General features: G+C 39.0%; 1 protein-coding gene across 1 annotated transcript in view; it reads left to right on the top strand.

Moving 5' to 3' along the window:
* SLC38A4 (solute carrier family 38 member 4) overlaps positions 1-5,143 on the top strand; it is a 30,398-nt gene extending 25,255 nt beyond the window's left edge. The window contains exons 13-14 of the mRNA XM_040642372.1: positions 769-866; positions 2,286-5,143. Coding sequence (XP_040498306.1) covers positions 769-866; positions 2,286-2,387 — 200 coding nt within the window. The 3' untranslated portion in view covers positions 2,388-5,143. The remainder of the gene's footprint in view (positions 1-768; positions 867-2,285) is intronic.
* Positions 5,144-12,945: the final 7,802 nt, after the last annotated feature.

Raw genomic sequence — 12,945 nt, 5'->3', positions numbered from 1 at the left:
CTAATGTAGGTCTTTCCTAACAGCGAAGTGGCATGACGTGAACTTTCAAAATTGGGGAATACCTGTGACTTGGAATAGATTCGGGCTTTGGATTTAGGTCTTAAAGCTGCATCAAAAAGTAAGGAAGATAGAAAGAAAGCATCCTGTCGGTATAATCTAAGTTCTGTCAGGATCAACTGAGCGTTGATGGCTATCGTTGGATGGTAGAGGACGTTGGTCTTTTAAAGCATGTTCTCTTAACTGTGTAGTCTATTAATCTAGTTTTCATCTCCTGATTTGAAGGATTACTCAAATTTTAACTACAATATAAAAATTTTTAAAAATCAGGTGTAACTTGCAAAGTTAGAAGTGCACAGGAAGCAAGGATAGGTGTATTGAATACAATCCAAAATGGTGATATTTTGGATTTAGTGGGTTAAATAAAACATATTATTAAAGTTAAAAAAAAAAAGAAGTGCATAGGAAGGGTATGTGATGAGCTCAGCTTCCTTAGTATGTGTTTATGTATCAATTTCCTATGAATTTTTAACAGGAGGCCTTTTTAATGGTTATTGTAGATTATGTGCACTTAGGATGCAACGGTGACGTTAGTTATATTTTAATTTTCTTGATAACCAGATCTTCTTTGAATAAGCAACCAAGACGAGGTGACGGTACTTTTAGTGCTAAGATTAGGGCAGCGTTAGATTTGGTTTTATTCAAGTGCATGACCTTGGGTCTCTGCCTTGCTGAGTAAGACACTGACCTGTCCTGTGCTTCTCTCCTCAGGGGCTTCTTCTGCCACTATGCTGATCTTCATTCTTCCAGCAGTGTTTTATCTTAAACTCGTCAAGAAAGAACCGCTTAGGTCGCCACAAAAGGTTGGGGTAAGTAAGGCTTGCAATTTCCCCTTTTTACACTGCTCTTCGACTACTTCGAGTAAAGCAGAAAATAATTCAAAAAAATTGATGAACGAGAACCAAAAATCAGATGGGCTGGAACTCTAGTGGAGGGAAAGAGGGGTGGATTTCTGGTACTGAGATGATTCCAGGACTTCCTCCCTTCATATCATCAAGTATCTTGTGTTGAGTCCTTCCTCCCTGTCAAACACTAATGGACCTACACGTGTACCAGTGTCCACCACCAAGACGGCAGCACTATCTACGGGAAATTAGGTGGGAAGGAATTAGGCTCCCTGGCAGTGTTATGACTAGTAGGTTTAAATTATTTCATATCTGTTAGGTTGGTCAGGTCAAAAGAAAAGATGTTGCTTTGTTTCCCCCTCCAGAGTACCTTGGTGTGGATGGAGATCCAGAACAGAATCATCCCTTTTCTAGTTAACCTCTTTAGATCTAAAATATAATCTTCGTAAACTAGAGCATATTTCCTTTCTAAAATGATGCTATAGAAACATATGCCAGAAATAATTGTTTTTCCAGTAATTAAATATTATCAATGACTATTTAATAAAGTCTCCCACTTAAGGCTTAAGAGCAAAGCTTTTTCATGAGTTACGCTGAATTTTGCCTGAGAGTCATTCGCCCCTCAGGACTGTTCAGGGACTTCACAGCAGTTTGGTATCAAAAGTTCCTCCCGTCACCTCACCCCTGAGTTCCTACCTTCTTTAGTCCATCTTGCTTGGACTTTTAAGCAGTGTGAGTGACCTTGGCAGATTACTTGTCCTGTTCGTGACCCATTCCGAGTTTGAACAGATGTAAAAATGAGTAAGAGTGTCTCCTAGATTCTTTCTAGTGAAAAAGCTTTTAGCTGTTGCTTCCTCAGGTATAGAATGAGGAGGCTGATCTGAGCGGTAATATAAAGGCCTCTTCTAGTATTGTGTGTAGACACCCCCCCACACACACACCCCCATGCTTCTTTTTTAAGGAATATGCAACATAGATTAGGCTTTTGTTTTGATTTGTTTGCTTTATAAAATTGACTCCTATCATATATACTATGATACGCAGGTCTGGGACCTGCCCTTTTCCACCTAAAAGCTTGTGAGCGCACCCAATGTCATCAAATCTTTTTCTGTCACTTGATTTTTAAAGATTACAGGGCATTCCATCATTCTGATGTACTGAATCAACCATTTCTCTATTTTGAGGCTTTGGGTTAAATCTTTCCATTGGATTCACCCTCTTTCCCCAACTCGGGTTCTAAACTCACTGAACTGCTAGGCACCGACCTCTGAGCTATAAGAATAATACAATTCAATATGCCAATCAGATGGCTGCCTTAGGTAAACAACTTGTAAGAGCAAATACGGTTTCTGTGTGCCCTAACAAGTTCTCTCTGATTGACAGGCTTTGATTTTCCTTGTGGTTGGAATCATCTTCATGATTGGAAGCATGGCGCTCATCATAATTGATTGGATTTACAATCCCCCAAATTCCAAGCATCACTAACCCAAGGAAAAATACTTTTTCTATTGGAAATGGTTGCAAATTATGCTGCAAAAGACATTTGAGTTCTATTGATTGGAATGTTATTCATAGGAAATAACAGGAAGATTCCAAAGATGTTTATAGTAACATCACCAGGCGCCTGCGGAAGAGAAGAAGCATCAATTTTGTCAAGAATGGCTGTCTGTGTGTTTAAAACGAGCGGTGCGCATTGCTACCCGCGTTCTCCTAGAAAAGTGTGAGAGGATGTATTTCTGCTGTTTGTGCAAGCGGAGTAAGCGTAGCTGTGGGTAATGGTCATCAGAGAATACCCTCCCCCTCCCCCCCAAAATCACCAAGTACTTGTATTCTCAGAACATCAAACAAAAATGCCCTGGTGGCGAAGCTATCTAACTGCTTAATGCCTTCCCCCAATCCAGCACCCAGTGCTCTGCGCTTATTGACTAACAGAGGCAAAGGCAGGTCTTTCGAGCTGTCCCTGTAAGGTACATGACCAGACAGCAGTCTAGAACATCTTACTGTCAACAGTAAAAGAATACGTTGCCCGTTTTGTTTGTGACATTGAATGAGAGACGTCTTTGTTTAGGAGACTTTTGGCAAATATTAAGACAGCTGACTATACACAGGCAGACCTCGTTTTTCTGTGCTTGACTTTACTGTGCTTAGCAGATATGGAGGGTTTGGGGTTTTTTTGCAAATTGGTTCGCAGCAACCTTGCGTGGAGCACCATTTTTCCAACGGCATCTGCTCCCTTTGTGTCTCAGTGTCACATTTTGGTAGTTCTCACAGTATTTCAAACTTTTTCATTATCGTATTAGTGATGGTGATCTGTGATCAGTGATTAAGACTCGCTGAGAGCTCAGATATGGTTAGCGTTTTTTAGCAATAAATTATGTACTTTTTTAGACATAATAGTACTGCACACTTCGTAGACTGTAGCATAACCTTTTGTAGGCACTGGGAAACCAAAAAGTCTATTTGACTCGCTTTCTTGCAATATTTGCTGTATTGCGGTGGTCCGGAACTGAGGCTGCCGTCTCCGAGGTATGTCTGCATGTCTCAGGAGTTGTCCCTGCAAGGTACATGCGTGAGTGATCAGACACCAGGCTAGAACACCTTATTGTCGACAGTAAAGGAATGTTTTGCCCATTCTGTTTGTGACATTGAATGAGTGCCTTCTTCGTTCGATTTTTTTTTGTTAATGAACGTTAAAACATCTTACTACACAGAGAGAGGGGCTGTAGTTAAATTACAGAGCAACAACAGAAATCATGCTTATTGCTAAACTGCCTGTCCTGGAAACATTTGCTTTTCAATATTATTCCTAGTCCTCTTGTCATGCTTCTGTCATGGAACAATGCTCTCCCTCTCGTCTTCCATTGGCATCCAGAAGTTTTAGACAGACCACTATTCGCGTGGGGCTACTTTACCCAGTATTGTTTGATACATTTTTATTTGATAAACATTCAGTGCAGGAAACTGTGATTGCTATATGTTTATGTATATAATCTTATTCTGTAGTCATCAGAATTTTACTGTATGGTACGTTTGGTTTTTATTTTGTACATGTGTAGTTTTCTCTCTTCACGGTCAAAATGTTTATACTATTGAGGGTGGGGGCAGGGAATTAAGTTGATGGGCTCAAAAATCCATGTGTACGTATCTGTTTATTGGGGATATTTTAAATTTGAAACCTAAGTTATATATAGTTCAGTAATGCTCTCCAATGTTTACCATAATAACACAATCATCTACAAGAAAATAAGTTCCTTGTTTGCAAAGAGTTATCAATGTGAAGGTTGTTCTTTTAACTGAGCATGTCTAAAATAGGATTTAGTTCATTCTGGCTTGCACTCATTGGTCATTTAACACAACGTTAAATGGCCCTCCGTAAAAATACAGAGAGATGCAAACTATATGCTTGCTCACTTCTGCAATACCCTTACATGAAATGGGTTTAAAACTAGCACTCGCTGCCCAGAATTTCTGGAGTTTGCCACCTTTCCCCCCACCAAGTCGTAGCAACATTTATGGTATATTTTTATATTTTAGTAAAGCCAAGTATGAAATACAAGTATCATACCAGTATAATATTAAATCGTATTTCAATAGTTGCTTTGGAATGTGCCTTAAGAAAATATACATTCGTTTTATGTATCATTTTCTAGAGGCATAATACTGTCAAATGGTGCACTTTGCTATGGAAATTGAGCATTACTAGAAACTATCATAACTTTTGAGTCATTATTGGAAAATACTTGCCAAATAGTGTCTTTCAAGATAGGTTTCCATTTACGTTCACCTAAAGAGTGTATGAAAATAGAAAGTGGAAAAGGTACCTTCTGAGTGTTAAAAACAGGTTTAATCTGAATGGATTTAAATGTAAATATCAAAGATTAATTCAAAAAAATTGGGAAAGTATAAAATCTGTATATATTTTGAATGCTTTACACCTTTGAAATGACTAACTTGAAAATATCAACCTCTGTAATTATACAGACATTCAAGAGCAATACTACCGTGCCAAATAAGGAAGCACCGTTTTCTTTCTCACGGCCATTTCCAGGACTAGAGCTCACACAGACTGCAGGGCAGACTCACATATGGTATCTTGTACTGGTTAATTTAACCCCATTTATGAACAGATGAAACTTTTATTTTCTTATTTCATTTATAAGATGGTTCAATGTACTGGGAGGCTTTTTTTTTTTATTACAGAAAGTGTATATTGGTATATAATAAATGAACTTTTCAAATGACTCTGATTTGCTTTTCTTTCTATTGTTAAAGGTTGTAAATTATTTGTGCATGAAAAACATTTCAAATCTAAATACAGTCTTTCGTCTATTGGCATATGTTCCATTTTCGTAGTTCCTCTTGGCACATAACTAACCTTTACAGCTGTCGAAGAAAAATAGTCACCATCTTATTTTGGCAAAATACACAGCTAATCCTCAATCATTTTCATTTATATCATCACATACATACCTCCTAGGATGGATATGGGAAAATGTGTCTCTTTATGGTTAAGTAGGGAGAATTCACTTGGGAAGGAAAAAGAATAGAAGAAATATGAAAGTAGTCGAATAAAGACATGGAAGACATGGAAGAAGGGAAGCAACGTGGGAGTGCAGAGGATTGGGTCAAAACCGACAGGTGGTGGGACTGACGGGTTGTGTGCTTGACTTTCTAAGAAAATTCCAAGTAGCTCTCCAAAGGGTTTCCACCATTTTCATTTTCACCAAGAATATATATGGGCTCCAGTTGTTTCACAGCTTTGCCAACACTGGGCATTGTACTGTATAGCCTTTCCAGGGGGTGGGAAATGGTAGCTCTTTGTGATTTTCATTTCCACTTCCCTGGTGACTAGTGTCGGAAATTTTTCATTCCATTTCCAAATGACCGTTCCGGTTTCCTTTGTGAGATGCCCATTCCAGTCTTTCACCCATTTTAAGAATGAGGTTGTTTGTCTTTTTATTGTGGACGTGTCAGTTCTTTATATATTCTGGACATATGTCCTCTGTCAGATGGCAAATATATATTCTCAGGCTATGACATGCCTACTCGTTTGCTGAAAGGTATCTTAATTCTGTCTTTCTGGGGCCATGGCTCTGCAATTCCTGTCTTACGGAGATAAAATTAATTAGGGTGGTATTGTTATAATTCATGTTTAGATTTTCAAATGTGGAGAGTAAGTCTTCTTTTTCTCTTTTGTGGGGTGGGGGTGGGTAGTAGGTTTTCTTGCCTGGTGGTGAGCTTTTATTGAATATATATGAATATAGTTATTGTTTTATAAGTTACAGGTAATTGACTAAAAATAACCTTTGCTGAGTCACCTTGACTCTTGGTTAGGAGACCTAGTACTACTTAGATAGGCCCAGGACCTCAAAACCCTGTGTGGCTCCTTGTAATCAGCTTCATTAGTTCTCTCAGTCCTTGTTACAGGCACATACGGATGAAACAGGAGAAATCACTTCACGTGGCTCTTATTCACCAGCTTGGAAGTTGTGCCATATCCTCTTGACCCTGTTTTCATGCACATGGGAAGCAGTTTGCAGGGCCTTTGCTTCTATGGCATGTACTCTTGTGACTGTCTTTTCCCAAGAAAATATTGGGTACTAATTATTCAATAGACCGTACTGAAGAAACGGATTGGAAAAAAAAAAACGTTTAGAGCCTTTCTTCACACCACACACCAAGTGGAAAAACGCAATAAGAAAGGCAATACGTAAGCAACACCATTTTAGGAACAACGACCTGACAGCTGCCTGGGGAAGTAAGACAGTGGGGGGAATTACAAGGCCAATGATGGATCATGGGACTAGACAGCAGTGCATTAAAGAACAATTAACAAAACACCAACTCCTATAACATACAGGCCAGTGTATCCTTAATGCAGGAAGAGACAAAAACCGATACGGGAACTATTAAGAATCTAACAGAAGAATGGGCAATGGATCTGAGATCACTGAAGACAAATAAATAAATAGTTTGATCTCACTAGGAGTCAAAGACATGCAAGTAAAAACACAAGTACAATTGTTTTGTCTGTCGTATTACTAAAATAAGAAAACTTAATCCTCAGTGCTGGTGAGTGTGCCGAGCTGAACACTTATTCAAAGCTGGTGGCAGAAATCTTGGCTCAGCTTCCCTGGAAAGCATGCTGGCAACACTGAAAGATCCCTAAGGATGTTTGTGGTAGGCAGAACAGTGCCCCCCCCAATATCTAATCACATGAGCCCTTAAAATCAGAAAACGTTCTTCACCTGAAGTCAGAAAGAGTCAAAGCAAGAGAGGGACTCAAACTGCTGCTGCTGGCTTAAAGACAGAAGAGACCATGTGGAAACAGAAGGAAAGGAGTTCTGCCAACAACTGAAATGAGCCAAGAAAATGGTTCTCCTGAGCCTCCAGCTAGGAGCCCACGGCACCAACACGTCGATCTGAAGCCCGAGAGACCTTAAGCAGGATACTCTGCTGCGCCAGCCGGGCTTCTGACCTCCAGCTCTGTGCAGTGATAAAGAGTGCTGTTTCAAGCTGCTTGAGTGTGCGACAATTTGTTACAGCTACAGGAAACCAGCAAATACAACATTCACGGCTTTTGATCCACTAACTTCTTTTCTAAGAGTCTATTCTTAGGAAGACATCAGAGAAGTGAATTCACTTCTGTCTACCAATGTATTCTTTCACCATATAATGAGCTACATTTTTGAAGCATTCCAAATGTCTAAAACTGTGGAATGACTGAATAAATTCTAGGACCTTCATAGGCTGGAATAGGACATAGTCATTAAAAATGTTTTTGAATAGAGATGCCTGGATGGTTCAGTCAGTTAAGCATCTGCCTTTGGCTCAGGTCATGATCCTGGGATCGAGTCCCATATTGGGCTCCTTGCTCAGTGGGGAGCCTGCTTCTCCCTCCGCCTGCTGCTCCCCCTGCTTGTGTGCTCTCTCTGACAAATAAACAGATAAATAAATAAATAAATAAATAAATAAATAAATATTTAAAGTTTTTGAATAATCACCAATAAAATGAAAAACTATGGTATAACATTAAAGTGGGGGAAATAAACAAGAATAAATATTTAACTATACCAGTTTTATATATTAAAAATGCATGGAATAGAAAATCAGAAATAGAAAGGAAATAGACATAAGTGATAAAAGTAGATATCACAGGTAGCAAGATAATAAGTGATGTCAGTCTTCAACCTCCAATATTTCTGTTATTTTCTAAATTTTCTACAGAGACTATATTCCTTTCGTAGTTATAAAAAATATTTAAAAAAGACATTTTTCTATCAATTTATATTTTCTGGAAAAACTAAAATGTGCCGCCAATTTCTATACATTTTTATATTTTCAGCTGACTCTAAAGGCAGAATTGGATGAGCGTACAATTCACAATTAGGGAGCAGTCATTGATGACTGAAGCAGAAGGTGAAAGGCTGGGGCAGCACCTGTCCAGAGGTGGGGCATGCGAAGGACTTGGATGGTGTAGCATAGCCAGTAGACCAGGATTTCACATCCATGGTTTGGGCAAGTCACTTAATTGTATTGAGCTTCAGGTTTTTTTCATTTCTGTTGGTATAATTTCTGTGTAATGCAATTCCCAAGATGATTTAGCTTGGAATCATTGGAAATCACAAAGCCCTTACAGCATAGTCATATCTCTAGTATAAATGCTTGCTAGTCACAAAGCCCTTACAGCATAGTCATATCTCTAGTATAAATGCTTGCTAGTCACAAGTCAAGGGATCATCGGACAGCTCCAAAGCATACCTTGCAGCAGTGATTTCTGCAGCCTGGTCCTGCAAGTGAGTCAGAGGAAGTCAAATGTTTCTGGGGAATACTCTGCCTTGCCACTCAGGCTGAATAATTTAAAGGAAAAACATTGAGTGAAAACCATGCATCAGATATGGTCCTAAGCACAAGAAAACAGAGTAGTCCTTGCCTTTAAGGAGCTTACAGTATACAGAGGAGGGGGCACATGTATACAAATAGTTATAACATCAAATGGACAATTCTCTACTATATACCCAGGATTCCACGGAGCGTCTAAGGGGAATGCCCAAATCCACTTGGGGAAAGAAGAGTCGTCTGATTTCTGGCAGCAGATGCCCCTGAAGCTGAATCCTAAAGGACACACTGAAGTTGTCAGACAAAAAGATGGAGAAGCAGAACAGCATGGACAAAAACGTGGTTCCTCCCAGGCCTCGCACTCCGCACGCACACAGACACATATGCACACACCTTCCACATACTCCGTATTAGACTCCTTCTGCGGTTACAGCAAAGTACCACACACTTAGTCCCCTAAAAGAACACCTTTTATTATCTTACAGGCGGCTCCAGCAGGGATCAGTAGAAGCCCCAGGCAGATCGTAAACCACGCAGACCAAGTAAAATAACAAGGATTCTTAAAATTAAACTGATTAGTACTACAGTCACAGAGTGGGCCAAGACCTGTGTGCCAAATCTGAGAAGAGCGGCTGCTTGCTACAATAAGAGATTTTAATAGAGTGTCTGATACACAATTGAAAATCATCCACCATACCGAGCACCAAGAAAATTACAACTTGAATAAGATAATCAACTGATAAGATGTTCAAATTACCTAGCAAGGATTTTAAAGTACCCATCCTAAAAGTGCTTCAATAATCAATCGTAAATTCTCTTGAAAAAAATGAAAAAAAAAAAATAGAACATCCCAGCAGAGAAACTGAAGTTTATAAGAGAACCAACTGGAAATTATAAACTGAAAAATATAATAACAGAAATTGAAAAATTCACTGGATGCACCCAGTAGCATCCATTCTACTGAGAAAGGAGATGGAGAACGGAATCGGCGTTCCTGAGGAAGTGGCAACAGAATCTGTCCAATGTGAACAAAAAAGAGGAAAGAAACTAGAAAAAAAAAAAAAGAGTAGAACAGAACGGGGCTGTAGACCTGTGCGACAAAAACAAAGTCAACGTTTGTATGAGCAGAGTCCCAGAAGGAAAAGAGATGGATTAAAACTAAAAGACAAATTGGAAGAAATAATGGCTGAGAACTTCCCAAATTTGGTGAGAGACACCAAGCTACCTACTTAAAAAGCTCAGTGAATTCTCAAAAGGAAAACCCAAAGATAAATCCATGCAAATAATCGTCAAAATTTCTGAAAACTAAAGATAAGGAAAAATAGTCTTGAAAACATCCTGTGAGAAACAGATGACCTATATGGGAACGCTCATTGAATGCCTGAGGATTTCTTATCAAAACCCATGGAGATCACAACGAACCAGCACAAGATTTTTCAAGTGCTGAGAGAGGAGTTTCAACAGTAAGCTCTATATCCAGCAGAACTATCTTTCCGAAATAAAGGGGAAATAACATTCTCAGAAAAAGGAACAGTAAGTGAATGGTTGCTGGTCTACCTGTAAAAATGTACTGAAGAATGTCTTTCAAGCAGAAAATGATAAAAAAAACAAATGTTAGAAAATCAGTAAAGAACAAAGGAAAGACCAGACATATGAGTGCATACAACAGACTACCCTTTTCTTCATGAGCTTCATAAATACATTTTCTATTGAAACAAAAATTATCACCTAATACTCAAGGCAATGATTTTTTTTAAGTGGAGAAGGTAAAAGGGACTTCTAGAAATGAGGTTTTCAAATTTGCTCCAGGTGGTAAAAATGCTGATACCAGTAGACTGTGATAAGCCATATGTATATCCCACAATGCCCGGAGCAACCATGACAAAAACTGTACAAAGAGATACAATGAGGGGCGCCTGGGTAGCGCAGCGGTGTCTGCCTTCGGCTCAGGGCGTGATCCCAGCGTTCTGGGTTCGAGCCCCACATCAGGCTCCTCCGCTATGAGCCTGCTTCTTCCTCTCCCACTCCCCCTGCCTGTGTTCCCTCTCGCGCTGGCTGTCTCTCTCTGTCAAATAAATAAATTAAATCTTAAAAAAAAAAAAAAAAAAAAAAAAGAGATACAATGAGAAATGCTAAAACTAAAGATGAATTTCACAAAAATGTTTAAGTAACCCACTGGAAACCAAAGAAAGAGAAACAGAGCAATGAGAACAAGAAAAAACAAAGACAATCATAAAATGGCAGACTTAAGCAATAACATCCATAATTACCTCAAATGTAAATGGCCTAAGTACACAATAAAAAAAAGAACAGATTAGAAGAATAAATAAAAACCATGACCCAACTATATGCTGATAAGAAACTTCAAATTCATTGACACGGGTAGGTTGGAAGTAAAAGGGTGTAAAAAGATATACATGCAGGGGCGCCTGGGTGGCACAGTGGTTAAGCGTTTGCCTTCGGCTCAGGGCGTGATCCCGGCGTTGTGGGATCGAGCCCCACATCAGGCTCCTCTGCTATGAGCCTGCTTCTTCCTCTCCCACTCCCCCTGCTTGTGTTCCCTCTCTCGCTGGCTGTCTCTATCTCTGTCGAATAAATAAATAAAATCTTTAAAAAAAAAAAAAAGATATACATGCAAAAAAAAAAAAAAGAAAGAAAGAAAAGCAAGAAAGAAATGTAGGCATGGCTATATTCACATCAGACAAAGTAGACTTCAGAGAAAAGAAACCTATTAGAGACATAAAGGTGTTCCTTTGATCTTTTTATTATGTACCTGACAGGGGTGATCCAGCAGGAAGCCCTACTAACCCTAAATTTGCACACACGCCAAATAGCAGAGCCTCAAAAGACATTACCTTCTCCACTCCTTTTGTCTTTCGAAGCAAAAACAAAGCGGAGAAAGATGAGTCCACAATTATAGTTGCAGACTTCTACACCCATCTCTCAGAAGCTGCTAGAACTATTAGACAGAAAAATCAGCAAAGATACAGAAGATCTGAACAGTACAATCAACCCAAAGGTTCTAACTAATAGATTATAGAATGCTCCATCGCCAGGGGCACGGTACAGGTTTTTTTGTTTTGTTCTGTTTTTCCAGCTTGCAGGGAACACTTAGTAAGACAGATCGTGGCATGATCCTTGACAAGTTAGAACTGAAATCATATGGAGTGTGTTTGATGACCATAATGGAATCATCTAGAAACCAATAGCAGAAAGGTGTGGAAAGTAAATAAAACACTTCTACATAATCTGTGGGTCAAAGAAAAAGTATCAGAGGAAAATTAAGTACCTACTGAATAAAAAATGAAAAACCAACATATCAGAATATAAAGAACGCATCTAACATGGTGCTGAGAGAAATCTGTAGCATTCGAGTGACTACGTTAGAAATGAAGAAAGGTCTCAAATCAATATTTACGTTCCTACAGTAAAAAACTAGAAAAAGAATAAAATAAACCAAAAGGAAGCAGAAGGGAGTTAAGATAAGAACATACATCAGTGAAACCGAAAACAGGAAAACAATAGAGAGAAATCAGTGAAACAAAAGCTGGTTCTTTGGAAAACTCCAAATTGATAAACCTCTGGCAAGGCTGATGAAAATTTTAAAAAAAGAAAGCATTACGTCTCAGCTGGCAGTTTTCCTCTTCTAGTCATCCATGAAATAATGGTGCATCTTAAAAAAATGGTGCATCTTAAGAACTCTTCAATACACTTTTCATTAAAAAACAAACAAAAACAAACTTATTACCATATTTTGGTGCAAAGGATATGGGTTCCTTTCTTTTTTTAGAGTTTCTGTTCATAGTAATACAAAATATTATAGTTACCATTACCGTGTGCCCCTTGACTTCTAGAATGTTTGTGTGTCTATGTATGCATGCGTGCATGTGGTCTGGATGGGTCCAGCCCAGACCAAAGGAGGGTTACAAAAGATGACCGAAGAAAACATGGACTCGCTGCAGTCTGAATTATTCCAAATCAGTGTAATTTGGGTCAAATTGTTTAGCTTATTGGACTCATAAGAAAATATACCTATTTCGCCAAAGGGAAACTGAGGCTCCAGGAATGACAGGGTCATGGCGAAATGGCCTCCACATTGCACTTGGCCTCCCTGGTCTCTAAGTCCCAAGCCTGACTCTGGCTGAGTGTAGCTCCAGCAGTAAGGCTTCTACACAGCAATCTTCACGCTTAGTTTGACACTCAG

This window comes from Ursus maritimus, unplaced genomic scaffold (assembly GCF_017311325.1).
Source record: "Ursus maritimus isolate PB19 unplaced genomic scaffold, ASM1731132v1 scaffold_26, whole genome shotgun sequence".
NCBI classification, from domain to species: Eukaryota; Metazoa; Chordata; class Mammalia; order Carnivora; family Ursidae; genus Ursus; species Ursus maritimus.
The sequence above is the reverse complement of the archived record's forward strand: the minus strand, read 5'-3'. Positions and strand labels throughout refer to the sequence as shown.